General features: G+C 36.8%; 2 protein-coding genes across 4 annotated transcripts; one reads left to right on the top strand and one right to left on the bottom strand.

The window, feature by feature from the left end:
- Positions 1-8,713: 8,713 nt before the first annotated feature.
- Positions 8,714-10,703, top strand: LOC106379367. Of its 2 annotated transcripts, none has more exons than XR_007319509.1 (4): positions 8,714-9,398; positions 9,597-9,692; positions 10,237-10,278; positions 10,477-10,609. XR_007319509.1 is itself a non-coding variant. In XM_013819340.3 (4 exons), the coding sequence occupies exons 1-4, from the start codon at positions 9,327-9,329 to the stop codon at positions 10,701-10,703; spliced, it is 441 nt and encodes a 146-aa protein (XP_013674794.1). In that variant the 5' UTR covers positions 8,714-9,326. The 2 variants fall into 2 exon arrangements, 1 of the variants encoding a protein (XP_013674794.1); XM_013819340.3 differs by having other exon boundaries at positions 8,714-9,402; positions 10,477-10,703.
- A 95-nt stretch (positions 10,704-10,798) lies between these two features.
- On the bottom strand, positions 10,799-20,586 carry LOC106379370 (loganic acid O-methyltransferase-like). Of its 2 annotated transcripts, XM_013819344.3 has the most exons (9): positions 19,986-20,586; positions 18,248-18,898; positions 14,234-17,741; positions 14,053-14,154; positions 13,732-13,957; positions 13,578-13,645; positions 13,391-13,486; positions 11,544-11,752; positions 10,908-11,148 (listed from the first exon to the last, which is right to left on the bottom strand). In XM_013819344.3, the coding sequence occupies exons 1-3, from the start codon at positions 20,070-20,072 to the stop codon at positions 17,394-17,396; spliced, it is 1,086 nt and encodes a 361-aa protein (XP_013674798.2). In that variant the 5' UTR covers positions 20,073-20,586; the 3' UTR covers positions 10,908-11,148; positions 11,544-11,752; positions 13,391-13,486; positions 13,578-13,645; positions 13,732-13,957; positions 14,053-14,154; positions 14,234-17,393. The 2 variants fall into 2 exon arrangements, 1 of the variants encoding a protein (XP_013674798.2); XR_007319510.1 differs by lacking the exons at positions 18,248-18,898; positions 19,986-20,586 and having other exon boundaries at positions 10,799-11,148; positions 13,732-13,860; positions 14,058-14,154; positions 14,234-15,116.

Below are 20,586 nucleotides of genomic sequence, written 5' to 3'. Positions count from 1 at the left end.
AAATATTATGAAAAGTATACAACCCTACAATCTTTCTCATTTCTAAGTTCGAAATTGTGTACGCTTCACACGAAAGGAGGATATAAATATACTATTGCCACCACCCTAAATTCGTCGGGTTAACGAACTATTTCCACATCAGAACTTTCATATAGTAACAAATGTATACATTCTTTCAACCTCGTCCTAATTGCACACAATTCAAGTATATAAACCTATTACTCTCCAATCAGAAATACCGAAACCAGTTTTCACACAAAGTTTAAAAGATGAACTAAAACCAACAAATAGCGGTTTGAAGTTGGGTTGGTATTCTTTTTTTTTTAAACCTAACCAATTACGACCCGAGACCCGATTTATTTAACTGGAGATATTATTTAACCGACTTTAAACCTATGGAACACCCGATAATCCGATTATGTTTCTTAAACAAATACTATATAACCCAAACCCAAAAAATCTGTTAATCCAAACCCATACCCGCTAATTAACCCCAAATAGAAATCTAGGTTAAAATCCCCAAATCGTGTGTTCCAGTTTTACAAATCGAAACAGAAAGTGAAGTTTGAGAGAGAAGATTGAACTCAAATAAAGAAGACTAAAGGCAGAGATACAATATATTTATCTGCATAGAGATAGATGTATATTTTCAGAGAAGCTGCAGAGAAGATGAAGTTTTATTAACAGATATGTAGGCTACTAGTTATATATACTAACTTTGTAAAGTTAATAATGAAGATTTGTGGGCTGGTAGTTAATGCCTTATAATTAATTGACGCGGGGCGCGTGTACGAACTAGGGGTAACGTGATTATTTTTTTAGTTTAATGAATAGAAAATGAAGATTTTTCCTTTGTCTTTCAACCTTCTTTGCGATTTGCAGACCCTAAATTCCACATTTTCACTCATTTTTCACGATTTACAGCGGGTTCGATGATCCATTCAAAGCTTTGGACGTAGTAATTTGATGATCCAAACATCACCAATTTCGATCTATGGAGATAAGCAATCAAAATTTTAAATTTGATTTTTAGGGTCCTTCATGTGTTCTTTTTGGGATTTTAAAATGTTTAATAGTGGGTTATGTCGGATTAGGTAGTTGGATCTTCGTTTGGGTCGAGATTTCAATTCAGTTTTGAAACTAATTGATACCAACTGGTTTAATATCGATTGACGTTCTAATCCATTAAAACCAACTCAAATATTGGGTTGTGTGAAAACGGGTTTTGATCTTTGTGTTTGAGGAATAATAGGTTTATTTACATATATTGTGTGCAATTAGGACGAGGTTGAAAAATGATGTACATCTTATACTATAAAGTAGACTTTAGTCTCTCCATAAGGCATTATGAGACACGTCAGCATGCAAATCGACCAATAAAAAATAGTTATTTTGCCACGTCAGATAACCAAACCTCTCGCTGTATTTCTTCCTCAACCTTCGTAGCTTATTGAGAAATTGAAAAGTCAAGAGCCTTGAATTTCTGCTCCACTCACTCAATAACTTTGGCTATTATTTGTATTTATAAGATCCGAAACACACATCTGGAATTACTGTTCGACTTCTCCTCATCTCCCACTTTTTATATCATCATCTAAATCCGCTCTAACCTAAAGCCACTGTGGCATCTAGAAATTCCAAATCAAACATTCTCATCTCTGCACGAGTCACAACTATAGCCGCCTCACTATGGTTTCAACTGAAGAGAGTCTTTTGGAATGACCTCTATGGATCTTGGTAAAAATTAATTCCTCTGATGATGTTTACGGTCAGGATTTTCTATGATTCATGCGTCTGATGCTTTTTTAGTGTGGGTTTTGAGTCAAAACTTTTGACCCAACCTAAATAGGCTTATTATCATCACTACAAGAAAACGTGCCCATAACAACGAACATTTACGACGAAAATATTTCGTCGTAAATTTACATGGTGTTTACAACGCAGTTACGAGGAATCTAACTTTCGTCGTAAACGCCATGTAAATTTACGACGAATAGTTTTCGTCGTAAAATCCATGTAAGTTTACGACGAATGTACGTGGAATGAGAAATACGTCGTAATCATTACATCGACATTACAACGAAACATGTTACCGTTATATTTAGGTGAAAACGTGTATTCAATGTGCTTTAGCTTACCTAATTTCGTCGTAAAGTCGTTGTAAATATTATGTTAAAACCATGTAAAATCGATGTAAAATATTCCTTATAAAATCGTTGTTATATTTCAACTACCCAACTCGAAAATTTCTCTATATATATGTCATTTCCCACAACTCTCTTCCTCACAACACACAAACGGGAGAAAAAAAATCCGAAAAAAAATCAGAAAAAAAAAGATTTAAAAAAAAAATCTAAGAAAAAAATGGCCGGTGGCGGTAGTATTTACGAGTTACGGAGTTGGATGTATTTGCACAAAGATTCCGACGGGAGGGTGACGAACGCATTTCTGAGCGGGCTAGAGACATTCATGCACCAGACGGGCTGTACACCGATCACACAGGAAAGCGGTAAGATGTTCTGCCCCTGTCGAAAATGCAAGAATTCAAAATTTGCACGTAGTGAAACTGTATGGAAGCATTTAGTAAACATAGGATTTACACCACAGTACTACATTTGGTATCAACATGGAGAGGGTTATGGGGGAAATGAAGCTAGTAGTAGTAATAATAATTTTGAGGATGGTCATCATAGTGAAGAACCGAATCATTTGCATAATGAATATAATTATCATCAAGATCATGAGCAGATGGTAGATCATGATAGGGTTCAAGATATGATTAGTGATGCATTTTTAGAAACAACTACAACAATAGCTGATGGAACTGGAAATGTAGAAGAACCTAATTTGGATGCAAAAAGGTTTTATGAAATGCTAGATGCTGCAAATCAACCAATCTACACTGGTTGTAGAGAAGGTCTCTCTAAATTGTCTCTAGCAGCTAGGATGATGAATATTAAAACGGATCATAATTTACCTGAGAATTGCATGGATGCATGGGCGGAGTTGTTTAAAGAGTATTTGCCAGAAGACAACGTGTCTGCTGAATCTTATTATGAGATTCAGAAATTGGTTTATAGTCTTGGGTTGCCTTCGGAGATGATTGATGTTTGCATCGACAACTGCATGATCTACTGGAAAGAAGATGACAAGTTAGAAGAGTGTCGATTCTGCAAAAAACCACGATTCAAACCGCAAGGCCGTGGGAGGAATAGGGTACCGTACCAAAGGATGTGGTACCTACCAATTACAGACAGATTGAAAAGATTATATCAATCTGAGAGGACTGCTGCGTCGATGAGGTGGCATGCGGAACATGTCCAGAGAGATGGTGAGGTTGCACATCCATCAGACGCAAGAGCGTGGAAACATTTCAACAAGGTACACGCAGATTTTGCTACAAATATTCGGAATGTCTATCTTGGGTTATGCACCGATGGATTTAGTCCATTTGGAATGTCTGGTAGACAATATTCTTTGTGGCCAGTCATTCTTACGCCGTACAATTTACCGCCGGATATGTGCATGGAACAAGAATTTCTATTTTTGACCATATTAATCCCTGGGCCGAAGCATCCAAAACGGTCTCTTGATGTTTTTCTTCAACCGTTGATAGAAGAGCTAAAGCAATTGTGGTCAGAAGGGGTGAGGACGTACGATTGTTCCTTGAAAAACAATTTTACGATGCGAGCAGTTCTGCTGTGGACGATAAGTGATTTCCCTGCTTATGGGATGTTGTCTGGCTGGACAACACATGGAAGATTATCTTGTCCATATTGTCTTGGATCGACGGATGCTTTTCAACTGAAGAATGGTAGGAAGAGTTGTTGGTTTGATTGTCATCGTCGCTTTCTTCCACTTGCCCATCCGTACAGAAGAAATAAGACATTGTTTCGGCACAAAAAAATTGTCAGAGACGGTCCTCCTCCATATCTCACCGGCCAGCAGATCGAAGCAGACATTGATTATTACGGAGCTCAGGAAACAGTTAAAGTTGGAGGAAATTGGCATGTTCCTGGAAATATGCCTGATGGGTATGGTGTGTCTCACAATTGGCATAAGAAGAGTATATTTTGGGAGCTACCCTATTGGAAGGATCTTCTCTTACGCCACAATCTGGATGTCATGCATATTGAGAAGAACTTTTTTGAGAACATCATGAATACATTACTTAACGTCCCTGGGAAGACAAAAGATAACAAAAAGTCAAGGATGGACTTACCTGATATTTGCTCAAGAAGTGAGTTACATATCAAGAGCAATGGAAACGTTCCTGTTCCCATCTTCCGGTTGTCATCAGAAGCCAAAACAACCTTGTTTGACTGGGTTGCATCAGAAGTTAAGTTTCCTGATGGTTATGTTTCAAATCTGTCAAGATGTGTTGAACGAGGTCAAAAGTTCTCCGGAATGAAGAGTCATGATTGTCATGTGTTTATGCAACGACTACTTCCATTTGCTTTTGCCGAGCTCCTTCCAGCAAATGTCCATGAAGCACTTGCAGGTAATTATAATTTTATAATATATATACATATGTTATGAAATGTTATTAATTTGATTACTTTTGCAATATACAGCCATCAGCGCTTTTTTCAGAGATCTTAGCACACGTACGTTCAAGGAAGAAGTCATCGAACAACTTCATCATAACATTCCGATCATATTGTGCAACCTGGAGAAGATATTTCCTCCTTCATTTTTTGACGTCATGGAGCATCTAGTTGTCCACCTACCGTATGAAGCATTGCTTCGTGGACCTGTTCACAACGGATGGATGTATCCGTATGAGCGACAGATGAAACATTTGAAGGGGAAAGCAAGAAATCTTGCAAAGGTGGAAGGTTCAATAGTTGCGGGAGTTTGACAGCCGAAACATCTAACTTCACATCATACTACTTTGCTCCAACTGTTCGTACGAGGAAAAGAGTTCCTAGAAGATATGATGATGGTGGAGTACCGACATCATATCCAATTGATGGTGTTCCTGACATTTTCTGCGAAATTGCACGGTTTGGTGGTAAAACGAAAGAAGTATGGTGGTCATGTGAAGAGGATAAACATAGTGCCCACACTTATATTCTGCTCAACTGCGAGGATGCAGTGACCCGTTACTTTGAAAGGTAAATATTTTTGTGAATGTTAATTATATGAATTGAAGTTAATTATGTATGACTTGATTATTTGTTTAATTTGCAGCATGTTTGTATCTCAAGTTGAAGAAGCAATACCAGGAATATCTGCAACTGATGTGGACACACGTAAAGATAAGCACTTTGTCAAGTGGTTAAAATCACAGGTACGTAATATATCTCATACATTGATTAATTAAGTAAGTGTTTTGATACTTCAATATTAATTAAGAATAACTGTTTTTTTGCAGGTTGATTATGACGATCCTTATTATCCCGTATGGTTTCACGAATTGGTTCAAGGTCCAGTTGCAAAGGTCACCACATCACCTATGTATTTCACACGAGGATTTACCTTTCACACATACGAGTATGGGAGACATCGGGCAACGAGTAACTACGGAATATGTGTGAAAGGTGAAACAGACTTTTACGGGATCTTGCAGGAGATTATTGAAGTGGAATTTCCGGGGTTATTGAAGCTAAAATGCGTCCTCTTCAAATGTGAATGGTTCGATCCTGTTGTGAACCGAGGGATTCGGTATAAAAAATTTGGTGTTGTGGATGTCAATTTTGGGAGAAGATACAACAAATTTGAGCCTTTCATTTTAGCTTCACAAGCCGAGCAAGTTAGCTTCCTTCCTTATCCTCGGCTTCGAACTTCCGGGATAAACTGGTTAGCTGCTATCAAAATTACACCTCGTGGACGCATTGTCGCTGGAGAAGAACCGCCCTTGCAAGAAGAAGACGCTATCAATGAAGTTGAGGTACCAGAACAACCAACTGATGAAATCCTTTTGATCGACCCGCAAAACTTTCAATATGAAGATATTCCCGAAGATGCGACAGATGAAGCACGTGAAGACGAGTTCGAGAGAAGCGACGATGATGATTGTAATGATAGTGATGAGAACGAAAACGATTTAGAGTGATGTAATATTGATGAGAACGAAAACGATTTAGAGTGATGTAATATATGTAACAAATGTTGTATTTCTCTATTGTAACGTATGTTTAAAGAAATATTATTTTTTTACCATCCTAATGTATGTGTAACAAATGTTGTTTTATATAATATGTATTTCTTTAGTTTTTAAAAAATTATTTGGAGTTTTAGGGTTTTAGAGTTTAAGTTGGAGAAAGAGCACAAAGTAGTAGAGAAGAGATATGATGTTAGATGATATGTGACTTTGGGGTTTAGGGATTTCATTCTCGGTGTTTAGGGTTAAGCGTTGTAAAATCGTCGTAAATGGTTATCTATTCCACGTAATTTCGTCGTAAATGGAAAAACGCGGGCCTGGTAAATTCGTCGTAAACGTGGGCCTGGTAAATTCGTCGTAAACCGACGTTTCGACGTAATTTCGTCGTAAATCGAAAAACGCGGGCCTGGTAACTTCGTCGTAAATGAAAAAACGCGGGTCTGGTAACTTCGTCGTAATATTACGTCGCGTTTACGACGAATCCTTTTCTATATATTGAGACGCCGAGACGAGGCTGCCTCGTCCATTCCTCCCAAACTCCTCTCCTCTCCCTCTAAGGTACATTCTCTCTCTTCCTTTTTTTTTTTTTAAGTTAGTTTAGGTTATTAATTAGTTAGGTAATTAGTTTATGTGATTAGTTAGATAATTAGTTTAGGTGATTAGTTAGATGACGGAATACTATAGTTTAGGTGATTAGTTAGGTAACGGAATAATTTTTTAATTATGTCGTCATAATTGATTAAATTTATTTAAATTTTTTTTAGATGGCTCCTAGAAGGAAACCAGCAGCACCTACTTATGCCCAGTTGTTTGGCGATGGTTCCGGTAGATCTTCTTCCGGTCCATCGTCTTCCGATGCAGTTCCAGACTCTCAGACTTCTCAGAGAGTTTTTTCGAGTCCTCCTCTTCCACCGCAGATGCCTCCACCTCCTCCTCCAGCGGCTGCACCTGAGCCTGTCCCAGAAGGTGCAGTTCATCCGGATTTGCGTGTGCCTTCATATGCTCCCTTCGCGAGATATACGGTGGAGGATTTGCTTGCCCAGCCTGGACGGGAGGGTTTGGATGTTCTAGACCCCGATAGACCCCGAGGAACTTATTGGTAAGTTATTAATTTTTATTACATTAAAATTAAATTAATTTTTATTTTCTAACGGTTAAATTGTTTTTTTTCAGGTTTGGGGCTAACAACCGTGTTAGCCGGAGCGTTTCGGCGACGATTAAGGGTTACTACGACGGGGCATACCCGAACTGGAGCAAGACACCAAATCACGTTAAGATCACGTGGTTTAAATGTTTTGCGGTAAGATTTTTAAATTTAATTAAATTTTCACTTTTAAATATATATATATATATATATATATATATTTTTTATATATTTATTATTAATTGTAATTTTTAAAAAAAATTTATGTTTCAGCAAAAGTGGCATTGGTCTTTGGGAATCACCGAGAGGGTGAAGGCGGAATTCGTTGCAAAGGCAAAGATACGCCTCTGCAACACAGTCTCTGATTGGAAGGACAAGTGGGAGATCTACGGGTATGAGGGAAAGCCCACTGAGCTCACGACGGATGTGTGGGATGGCCTCATCGCCTATTGGGAGCACCCCTCTTCGATCAAAAAGGCCAATTCGTGCTCGGCTTCTCGAAGGACGAAGGATAAAGATGGTCATTTGCCCATGCTTCACAGAACCGGACAAAAACCTCATGCAGGAGTCCGTCTAGAAGCTGTAAGTTTTGTTTTAAATATATATTTTAAAATATTCAATTAATATAATTTATAATATTTAATTTAAATTTTTTTTTGTAGTTCGAGAAGACGGGAGTCTTACCTTCTCTGTCTGACCTATTCAAGATGACTCACGCCACATCCGACGGAGTTTTTGTGGATCCTGCATCTGAGAAACTCTTCCAAACGGTGGCTGGTCGGATTGAAGAACGGGAGACGCAACTAACCCAGGAGTCTCCCGATGGATTACCAGTCACATTGTCCACCGAAGAGGTCGACAGAATCTTCGAAGAGGTACAACTTAAAATTTTTGTTTACATTATTTTAAATATTTTAACATAATTAACTATATTAATATATGTTTTGATTTTATAGGTGGCTCCTAAAAAGAAGGGACGGATAGTCGGTATAGGCTCTGTTAACGAAGTTGCAAGGGCAACTTCGTCATACACTTCGAGACGGGATGAAGAGACTGCTCAGATGAAGGCTCGAATGGATAGCCAGCAGGTTCGTTTAAACTCTCTTGAGGATTTGCTAGACGTGATGGCCGTGGGAAACCCGGTTATGCAGAGAATGTTGAGTGAGAGACGAGCCGCTCTTGTAATGCCACCACGAGATCCCCAAGAGTCCGATCCAACCCGTCAACAGCCGAGCAACCCCACCAAGTACTTCGAGAATATGTAGTTTTTTTTCTGTTTGTATTATGAATTTAAATATTATTGTATGACTTTTTAAAATATGTTTTCCAATTTCATATTTCGTTTTAAAATTTAAATTATTTTTTCTGAATATTAAATATAAATTAAAATTTATTATATACTAATAATAATATAATAAGAAACGATGTAAACTCCTCGTAAACATTACATGGAGTTTACATCCAATGTTTACGAGTGATTAACATCGAAATATTTACGAGGGTTTTACATCGAAATGTTTACGAGTGATTTACAACGAAAGTATTTACGTGTGCTTTACATCGAAATAATTACGTGAGCTTTACGACGAACAATTACGTGTCATTTACGACGAATCCTTTCCCTGCGCTTTACGAGGAATATATTTCGTCGTAAACGTAACGAGTCGTTTACGACGAAACCTCCGTTACGACGAAAGTTTAACAACGAAACGTCTTTCAACGTTAATTCGTCGTAACACCCCGTTTACGACGAATTTACAACGAATACTATGTTTTCTTGTAGTGCATGTTTTTGTGATATGTTATCTGTTTTTATCATAATTATTTGAAAATTGAATTTACTGCACTATGATTGCTTGAGGAAAGGTAGAGCTCTCAACCCACTACTATTCCGTTTTCAATTTTTTATTTTCTAGGAACAAAATCTTTTCTAATTTTCATATGACTAAACCATTGAGGATCAGCAGAAGAAAGACGGGTCGAGAACGAAGTTGAAAATGAACGTGAAGCTTAATCATCAAGTTAACTAAGAAAGAATGATGTTAATAAGCTTCAGATCAAGGTCGATGAGAAGACATGTCAAATCGTTCCATGCTTTCTTCAAGACCTTTGGTTGTGGGTCTGTGGCTCCGTATCATGTGTTCATCTGTAGGTATGTTCATGCTCTTAATTTTAATGACTATGGTGACTATTTTATGATCCAGTCGTAAATTTAGAAACTTTGTATTTGCCCAAAAAAGTAAATATTTTTTGTAATATTTATCTTATCCGGTGATATGTCTTATGTTATCTTCACTCATGATCAATGATTTTAATGGCCTCCCTGATATTTGTGATCATCTTTAGAAAGTTCACAAAACATGTTCTTCCACAATCCAATCGACAAACCAAAGCCTCTGCCAAGACCTCTGAAATCAAATCATAATATCAAAATATCTACAGGTATTGCTTGGATTTTTTTTAAAGTTTAAGTTCATGTTTCTTAATAAAGATCTTCATGATTTGTTTTTGTATACGTTTATGATACTCCATAAACGGGAAGTCACTGAATATTCTGTTACTTTCACTTACTGGATATGACTGTGTTTATAACGTCTTGTTTTTTTTTTAAAAGGAAGCAGTCCGTGATGATCCAGGGATCAATTAGCGTCCACTGGTTGAACACTTTCTAACGCCCCTCAGATTGGGAGGTATTTATGAGCTGAGTTCATTTGATGTGACAAAGAGAAATCAGTATTTCAAGCTGACTACTGCACCCGTCTCAGTTAGGTTCACTTAGCACACTACCTTGATAGAGATCACAGAAACCATTAATCCAATACCGGCAGAGGTCTTCCTGTTCCGGAGCTTTGATCAAGTGTTGTTACTGGCTAACACAAACATCCTCTTACCAGGTCTTTTTATCAACTTTGCCTCCATAGTATATGGATTACGATTGTTTTGTTTGAGATTGGAAATGTTATAACTCCTTACTCTTTGATATAAGATATTGGTGGGGAAGTTATGGGCATCAAAACCACCCACAACGGTAAAACACATTATGTCAAATATACGACTTGCACAACATGTTTGAATCATTACTAAATTTAAAGAATTTATTTTACACAGTGGCTGTTATCGTAGTTATATGAACTTGCACCTCTATTTTACTGTCCAGGACAGTTCAACAACTAACAACTTGCATGTTCATCCTCCTTACATGGTGACATATATTCAATTATCCCAGCGCTGATATGCCGGGGAGCTGCATCTGTAATAACAAATCCCTCGCATGGTGTGTACATCGGTGTTTCTATGACCAGCAGAAGGCTTGATAGTCATGGGATGGTTGAAGAAAACAGAAGCGAGACAGCTCTACCAGGTGCTCGAGCTATTGTTCCCGAAATGACTGCGGAGTGCGGAGAAGCCAACAGTTCTGGAACATGGGCTCTTTGTAAAGAAGGCATGCATTGAGTAAAATCTTAAGTAAGGGAGTCTATGACCCTCCTGTCGACTCCTACAAACTACGCTGGAGCATTTTTAAATTTCGCATATTAATGAAATATGACTTAAGAATCATTCCACCGTCATGTTATATCTCATCAAGTAAGCTCTCTTTTTACATGTATATATATATATAAATAAAAACTATCTTGCGAACTCGGTGGAGGCACTGACTTGAAGGTTCAATTTAGTCGCATATTTTAAGCACCACTTTACAACAATTAAGTCATTGACTCACTTAAAAAAGGGTTCATATCATGTATCACACACTTAACGCTATCCTCACCGTCGCAGATTTTCATTGCATGTTACTCTATTTGTAGAGCATATATCGGCTGTAGTACAAGTTTTTTTTTTGAACTTGTGAATGTTGACTCAAATCACATACAAGCAAGATGAGCCTTGGTCAATGGGCCTGCAAGGAAAATGGAGATTGGGTTTATACACATATGAAACCCATCACGTTTTGTCATTAAACGTGAAGTGCACAAGGGTTATGACAGAGATGCTTAGTATAAATAGAACTTTATCCTAAGCATTAATACAAAAGTGTAAGAGAGACATTCTCAAAGCTTGTACTTTTCTCAGATTATAGTGAAGCTTGAGGGACAAGAGTTCCCTCCCCAGAGGTAACGGTTAGAGGCCGTGAACTGGGTCAAAAGTGTTTGTGTCTTTTACAGTTTATGCTTACTCTAAATTGGTTTTAGCAAACGATCAAACCCTCACAAGTGGTATCAGAGCGCATTTGGTTAAAGCTAAACCGATCGTCGACCAAAAGAAAAAGATCTACAGGTTAGAAGAAACTCTTACTGGTTGTTTCTTCAGTTGGAATTTCTGGGATTTATTGGTTTGAGGTGCAGTAAGTTTTCTGAAGATAGTCGCTGCAACCAGGAGTAGAAGTTGTTATCCGGATTTGGTTCATCATATCTCTTGAGCTAGTTTTCTGTTGTGTTGAGGAGGGCGTTACACAACCCGAAACTCAGGCGAGTTAAGGTTGTTCTTGTATTTGAATCTGGTTCCTGAAATCAAGGGTCAAATACATTAGCATGGAACACACTCAAAGCAGACTGGATGTAGAAAAATTTGATGGTAAAGGCGATTTTGGATTATGGAAACATAAGGTGCTATGTCAGCTGGAGCTCATGGGCTTAGAGTCTGTGTTGGAAGAGGTTGAGACTTCTCAGTCAGAACCAGACAAGCAAGATGAAGGCCAGCAACCAGGAAAGGGTCCAAAGTTTGTTGAGAAGGATAAACGGGTGAAGAATCTTATTAAGATGTGTCTAAGCGATCAGATCCTAAGGAAGGTCATGAAAGAGCCTACTGCTGCTGGGATTTGGAAGGCTCTTGAGACTGACTACCAGGCGAAAACTTTACCCAATAGGATCTATCTGAAGCAGAGATTTGCTAGTTTCAAGATGGAGGAGAACAAAAGTATTGAAGAAAACCTGGACAGTTTTCAAAAGCTTGTGGATGATCTTGCACGTCTGAATATAAGCATAAGTGACGAGGATCAGGATATTCAACTACTTACTAGCCTTCCACCACTGTACGAAGCCTTGGTTCACACTCTCAAGTATGGTAGTGGTAAAGACACATTTTCAGTAAGTGATGTTACTACTTCAGCGTATTCTAAAGAAGTGGAATTAAAGGAGAAAGGTCTCCTGAACAGAACCAGAGGAAACTCAGAAGGTTTGTATGTTGAGTCTAGAGGCAGGTCTGAAAGAAGATCAGAAAAAGGAAACTACAAACCGAGGTCCAAGTCAAGAGGTAGATCAAAGTCAAGACCTAAGTATAATAAGAACACTACAGGTTGTTTCTTATGCGGTAAAGAAGGACACTGGAAGAGGGAGTGTCCAGATAGACATGGAAAGAAGCCAAGCAGCTCTGCAAACGTTGCGACAAAGGTGACATAGAAGGTGAAAGAGCCGCTTGTTCTTACAGCAAGCAAACATGACTCCAAAGGCGCTTGGGTCATGGACTCAGGCTGTAGCTTCCATATAACTCCATATAAAGAGTCTTTGTTTGATCTACAAGAGCTTGATGGAGGAAAAGTCTTGATGGGAAATATGACGCATAGCAAGGTGAAGGGGCTTGGCAAGATTAAAATCTTGAATCCAGATAATTCTGTGGTTATTCTGGCAGAGGTTCGGTATATGCCAACAATGGGGAGAAATCTAATTTCCTATGGACAGTTGGAAAAGAATGGCTGCAGATACGAGGGAAAGGATTTTGTAGTCACTTTCTACAAAAATGGACAGAAGGTAATTTCTGGAAAATACCAAGACGGATTGTACTATCTACAAGGGAGAGTGGTGCAAGGAGAGTCGATGGTAGCAAGGCCAGAAACTGACATGACCAACACATTGTAGCATTATCGACTACAGAATCTGAATATATGGCACTAACAGAGGGCTTTAAGGAAGCTCTATGGCTAAAGAGGTTTGACAGTGAATTGAGTTTTTTACAGGATGAAGCTAAGGTTTTCTCAGATTCACAAAGTGCTATTCACTTGGCGAAAAATGGAGGATTTCACGAGAGGACCAAGCATATAGACACTAAGCTGTATTTCATCAGAGATGTTATTGAGGCTGGGGATGTTACTCTACACAAGATTCATACACCAGCTAACCCAGCAGACTTACTAACTAAAGCGGTACCTGGAAACAAGCTCGAGAAGGGGCTTGAGTTCCTGAAGGTGATCGCCTGATGAAAGCTTGTGGAAACCTGTAGGGGATTCTTTGTTGATTTGGAATCTCGCAGGATAAAGAAAATGCAGAAGTGAGTATTCTGTATTTAAAAATCAACACAGGAAATGCAAGAAAGAGACATAGTCAGGCGGACTACCTCATTCTTGTGTGGTTTGGATTCACCTTAAAGTGGGCATTCTCTATCTCTCCCATTAATCTGGAATTCTATGTGGAACATGGGAGGTTATGAGTTGCAGGAGATAAAGTAACTGCAAGGAATTGAGACATTGTCAGAGCTTAGGAAATTGCACCTTGAAGTTCTGTTGGATTTTGGATTTCTTATTCTGAGAAGGTCATCGTAGCTCGTGTTCAGTTAGTGACGTTCGTGTATTGTCGCAGGAGGAACTGAATTGAAGTTCAAACAAGCCGTTGTTGGTCGGCTTCAAGTATCGAGAGATGCATAAATGAAAATCAGAAATTTATCATATATCCGGTCTCAAAAGATGTTATCCGAAATTGGAAGTGGCATCGGGTTATCTGTGCGTGCATCAGTTGGAAAGATAAGTATTTGTAACAGACGGTTTCATTTACTTATCCTTCCATGCATCAGAGGAAAACAAGAAGATTCTTACCTTACATGTGTCTGGCGGAAAGGTAATTATCTTGATTGATTGGCTTCAGTATCAAATCTTCAGGTCTTGTGGTCAGATGGTGATAATGAACAGAGGATTCACCTGGAAAGTCATGAGCTTAAATCTGTGAGAGATTGCTATGACATATCACTGACACAAGGTAACAAAGAAAGGATCTCACCGGCGTTACATGCAAGGATGACTACACAATTATTGAGAGACTCAGATGTGCAACAGAGACAGGAGGAAGCCTTGGAGCTGAACGTCGCGGGGGAGTGAGATCGAGAAATCTGAGAAACCGAGGAACAAAAGCAAACGTCGGTTGGTGATTAGGTCAAAGGTGGAGACTGTGAATGTTGACTCAAATTACGTACAAGCAAGATGAGCCTTGGTCAATGGACCTGCAAGGAAAATGGAGATTGGGTTTATACACATATGAAACCCATCATGTTTTGTCATTAAACGTGAAGTGCACCAGGGTTATGACAGAGATGCTTAGTATAAATAGAACCTTATCCTAAGCATTAATACCCTAGCAGTAATCTCCTGTATCAAAAAGTGTAAGAGAGACATTCTCAAAGCTTGTACTTTTCTCATATTATAGTGAAGTTTGAGGGACAAGAATTTCCTCCCCAGAGGTAACGGTTAGAGGCCGTGAACTGGGTCAAAAATGTTTGTGTCTTTTACAGTTTATGCTTACTCTAAATTGGTTTTAGCAAACGATCAAACCCTCACAGAACTTTACTGTAGTACGAGTTTCTTTAACGAAAAACCTTTTGTAGCATGTGCACCACTTGCAATAAGCTAAAGAACATTCACGCGATCAAGAAAGCAAGTTATCATTTCTACTAAAATCTCAACTTTCACTGCTTACTCAGTCAAATTAACAATTGTGGTGCAACCTCTTCAAACATAAACAAAACTTAAACAACGCGAACAGTTGGGAGCTTTTCTAAAAACTCAGAACATCACTTTTAAACGTTTCGGATTAATAAAATAGCTTACATCCCATTACATCAATACACAGGCCCATCCCAATAATAATCTCATTTTCCTCCTAAGCACCAATCACAATCACCAAAAGCTTCTCCAACAACAAAGTTTACAGCTAACACGTAATAGGCAAATGACCTCCTAAATTGTTTATGACTTATTATTTTCAAACCAAATTTCATTTCGTGGTATGGACAATAATCATCTACAATCACCGGAAAAAATTTAACACACATCATAATCAAACAAACATGATAATCCTATAAATAAAATACAATAAATATCGTACCAACTTTACATAAAAATCACATGAAATCCAAATCAATAGGAAAAATAATTACAACAGTATAAATATTTTTAGTTATTCTTAGTTTAAATTTTCTTCAGTGTCAAATTCAAATAGAAATCAAATAGGAAAAATGTAAATCATTACATTTTCCATAATTTTTAAATTTAATAATTTTGTGTTTTCCGACAAAAAATAGTGTTAGTGGTCATTTTTGTAACTTATGTTAGTGTTTTTTTTTTAACTCAAACCAACAAATTTAATAAAATTTACAATTTGATCTTAGAATAAAAATAAATTATCTTTATTATTTTCAATATAGAGTAAATTTCCAAATGGTTTATAAAATTAAAATATGTTTTATTATAAAATAGTTTTAGTGTAAACTCACCCGTCCGTAGGATGAGCCAACCCCTAGTTTGTTACTATATTAAAGTTCTAGCATGGAAATAGATCGTTAACCAAATTAGTTTGTATCGCTTATTTAAGTTATTTTTGTAAAATTATCTTTTACTAATAAAAATGAACTGATATCCGGTATCATTTAAAAAATTATATGTAAGTATATTATTCTTTTTTGTTTTGAATGTGCTTTTTAATTTTACCTTTTTGCCTGTTTTGATTTATGAGGACAAGATTCCTTAAAAGGGACAAATCACTAGAAGATGTATGTGTTATATATGTAAAACTGATATTTGACCCCAATATATATATATATGTAAAACTGATGCGAATATATAAATAAATAAAATCGAAAGTGACCCCAAAAATAAGTGTGACAGGATCGATGCCTAGGAGGCTAGGATGTATAGTGAATAATGATCCTCACAGCTTCTTAGTCTAATTTTTCATTCACATGTTCATCTTCTACATGATACTTCAAATGGGAACATATATGTCTTGATTTTTTTTGTTTGTTAACAAGGTGGTAAGAACCAAGAAGCAAAAGTTAATGGTTTTGACTAAATATGCTGTTTAAACTAAATATTGTCCTTTTATTTCACCCAATAGCCATTTATAATTATGCTGGGGTTTTTCCTTTAGTTAATGGTATATGAGGGGTTTTTCCTTTAGTTAAAGGTATATATTTATGCTGTTTAAACTAAATAGCGTCCTTATATTTCACCCAATAGCCATTTATTAACTAATTGTTTAAGTAAGTATGATGCATAACTATTCTCCACACTTCTGTTTGAACCAAAAACTGTCCTTATATTTCACCTAATAGCCATTTATTGACTTATTGCTTAAGTAACTATGATGCATAACTATTCTCCACACTTTTGTTTTTATTTGTATATATTAATTTTTATAGGGGACCACATTTGTTGTTGTTGTTGGCAATTGGCATTCACAACTCATACAAACCTATTATTGAGTTCCGACCAAGTTATGATACTGACTAGAGTAAGGCTCCGACTGGTGATCTTTTCGGGAACACGGAGAACGAATAGGAGAAGAACGTATAGGAATAAAATTGCAGGAATGAAAAAAAATGTTTGTTCCTTATCAAATTTAACAAGGAATACTTTTGTTCTATATTTCTCTACAAAAAAAGGAATGAGAATGAACAACAAGGAAAAACTATTCCTTGTGAATGGTGATTTTTTTTTGGGAATGATAAGGAATTCAGTGTTCCCTTTCGTTCCTTGGTCACCATTCAAAGCCATATAAGTTTTTATCAATCACCTAACTAATTGGTAATTTATCCACCAAATGCATTACGTCAAACTTTTGTTAGAAAATCAGGTTAATCTGCTTCAATTTGAATTCATTACGTCAACTTTTTGTTGTTTTATCAAAAACGATTGATTATTATTAAATAATTTTTTGTGTGTAAATGACCATGAAATTATCATAGTTTAGTTTAAGAAATAAAAAGTTATAAATCAATGCTATTAGAATTGAATTACACAAGATGCAAATACTTAGAAAAACAAACATTTCATATTAGCGAAACACACAACTGTATACCCAATATCTGACCCCTCTTCCGGATTAAACCAATCAAACCATTAAACAAAACACACACATACAAAAAAAAAACTTGTCAAATAAAAATTCATTTTCTTTTCAACGCAAAGAATAACATGACTTTCTCACGGTAACTAGATTCAACCTTCTCGGTGAGTCCGACGAGCTTGGTGGTGAGACGGTCGAAGATGTCATCCAGGAGATGGTCACCGAAATGATTGATGAAGAGAGATCCCATTGTGGCCTTTATGCAAACAATCCATTGCCTCACATCCTCCACGTCCATTGGCCGTTTGAGCCAGGCCGTGGGGTCCATCAGCTCCATAAATTCGATAGTGAAGCAGCCATTTTTCTCTACCAAGACTGCTACCTCCTCAGGCGACGCCGAGTAGATCGGTACGTTGAACGTATCCACTTGCTCTTCGCTGATTAAACCCTACATGGCCATCTCATTAAACTCGATATACAAATCCATTATTGGTAATAGACTAAAGAGATAAAATATATATGTTAAAGTGTCAAAGTTAGCTTTTATTCATGTAGTAGCACAAAAATCAAAATAAGAAAGTTGCAACAACTGTACAAGTTTTTGTAGGACTGTTTCGGTTTATATACATGCATACGTCATGTGAAATCTTTGTTTTGTCAAAAGAAAAAAATTCTTCCCTTTTGAAATACGGATTCCAGTTATATTAACAAAAAAAAATTGGTTTTGGGGTGTTTGAATTGATACTATATTTACTTACACATGTTAAAAACGATATTGTGTCATATCCAGGAACCGGTTGCTTGGAATTCTTCTTTGCAGAATAATCAACACTTTGTTTTGTATGGTGCATTAAGTAAATCTAGTTATGCATCACTTTTTTTTTTTTACAATAATACACGAATGTCATTTATAGAGACTTTCTACATATGCTTGAGATTGTTTATAAAGAATACCTGGGATTGCATTTGAATGAGAACATCAGCCATGGAATTATACATGATACTGTCGGCAAGATTGGAGAAAGGCATTCCTAGAGGAATTCCACACATTCCAACAACCAAAAGACCTCCACTCACTATTTCTTTAGCCCTAGCTTCTAGAAACCTCTCCATGTCCCGACCAAACTGCTCTTCATAAGCCTTGACCACTTCCTCCGAAGCATTTGAGTAGTGAACCTTTCCTTTATTCCACGCCTTGGAGCTTTTGTCCAAGACCTCCTTAGGAACACTTGAAAGCCAGTGTGTGGCCCCCACCGTCAGTACAATATGAACGGAGGATTGAGGAAGAATACGGCTATAGAACGAACCGGGGACACCGACCGCAAAGTAACTCCGGTCTGGAGGAAGAGAGGTGAAGAGAGTGTTGAAGTCGTTACTTGGGAGGTCGTTAAAGAAGACGAGGAACTCTGGTTTTGTGGAGTTTGATTGTAAGCTGGTGTCAATGGATTTGATGATGTCTTCGACGAGAAAGAATGTGTTTGGTCCAGTTGCACAACCAAGATCGGCTATGTGGAACGTGTTGGTGCATGAGATTAGGGTTTTTGCATCAATTTTTTCCATTATCAGTTTGTCTATTGTCTCTCTCAACAAACTCGCTGATCTTCTCTATGCACATTGAAAGCAAACAAAATGATTTCAGTTTGATAAAATTTTGTATTTAATTAAAATGTTGCATTCCAATTGAGAACCTAAATGAATCACTCTTTATGCCCGAAGAAAAAATGCGTACATCACTGGAAAACAGAATACCGTAAACCAAAAACATTTACTTAAGTCATTTACTTAATTGATATTAGTTTTGTCGAAAAGAGTATAATTTGAAACAAGTTTTTCATTAGATTTTTTTTTTGAACTGAAAATAATAATAATAATAATAATTCTAATGAAAAACTTGTTTCAAACTTGTTTCTTTAAAATTGGAACCAAACCTTTTCAGACTAATAAGCTATAAAAGTATTTTGCTACACGGATGAGATGAGATCCAAACCAATAAAAACCGATGAATAAAAAATAAAAAGTCATATTTTTCCTAATAACATAATGGTACCCTCGAGCCTTGATTTAGTAAAACTAATATAGTTTCCTTCATATTTAGCCAATTAACGATTACCTCTTCGTAGGACAATGAAGCCTCATAGAAATGTTTTTTTTTGTGGCTCGCTGAGTTCTGGATATTTTAAAATCTTTCTTTAAGTTTCTCTAACAAAGTACATCTTTTGATTAGAAAATGTCATGCAAGATATTATGAAAATGAAGTCAAATTTTAATTTTTCCCTTGAAGTAATGGACCTCTAAGTGATCCGAATAGCCAGCCAAGTAATATTTCTATTTAAAATTGACTGAATTTCTAAAATATTAATTCCAACATTTGAAATGATTTTATATTAAATTAAATAATTAGTAGAGCTAAACTATTCGAAAAAACTTTCAACTCTTTTATTTGGGGGGGGGGGGGGGGGGGGGGGGGGGGGGTGGGTTTCCTAAAAGCACGATAGGCCACACATTCATTATATAAATTTATGAAAATCTCATAGTTATTCTTCGAAAGTTTTCCTCAGCAAGAATATTTTTAATCAATAATTCTGCTATTTCCTTAAATTAACTGACAGACCAATCAAATCTAATGATAAAAGTAACAAACCAATTAAAAGTATAAAATACGAAGAAGAGCAAAAATTAAGTGAAAAGAAACCTGCAGATGGGAATTCTTAGAGTAGCTGTCGGGGCCATGTCCTCCACTCGTAGGAAGTGAATTAAGAACAATCTCTACTTTCCCCATTATAATTTTTGGTCCTTTTCTTCTATACTTTGGGTGTAGACTCGCTGCTGCCTATCAGTTATATAGGCAATGCACTTAACACGTAGTGCTTACATTGTATCCTTTTTAACAATAATTGGAATACTACATAAGAATATAAGTTCAACATAGGAACTGGAACATAAATAATATTTAAAAAGATTGTACCAATCCATTTATCATCAATTGATTTTAAATTGAAAATCTATGAAATATCTAAGTTTAAATGGTATCAGAGCCCGGAAATACTCTGCCCAATTGAATTGAAATCAATATGACCCATCGAAAGAAGCCTAATCGATCTTAAACCAACATGGTTTGAATGGTTTGGCGATATTGTCGAGATTAACAGTTATAAAGACCATCATCTCGAGGGAAGGTGCGAGAATATAAGCTCCCACATCGGAAGTTTAACTGAGACATAAGTAATATTTACAGGATTAGGTTCAATTTATTTATTACCAATTAGTTTTAAATTGGATGTCCATGACAAACC

The sequence above is a fragment of the Brassica napus genome, chromosome C2, assembly GCF_020379485.1.
Source record: "Brassica napus cultivar Da-Ae chromosome C2, Da-Ae, whole genome shotgun sequence".
Taxonomy (NCBI): domain Eukaryota; kingdom Viridiplantae; phylum Streptophyta; class Magnoliopsida; order Brassicales; family Brassicaceae; genus Brassica; species Brassica napus.
Note: the sequence above shows the minus strand (reverse complement) of the source record. Positions and strands in the feature narration are given on the sequence as shown.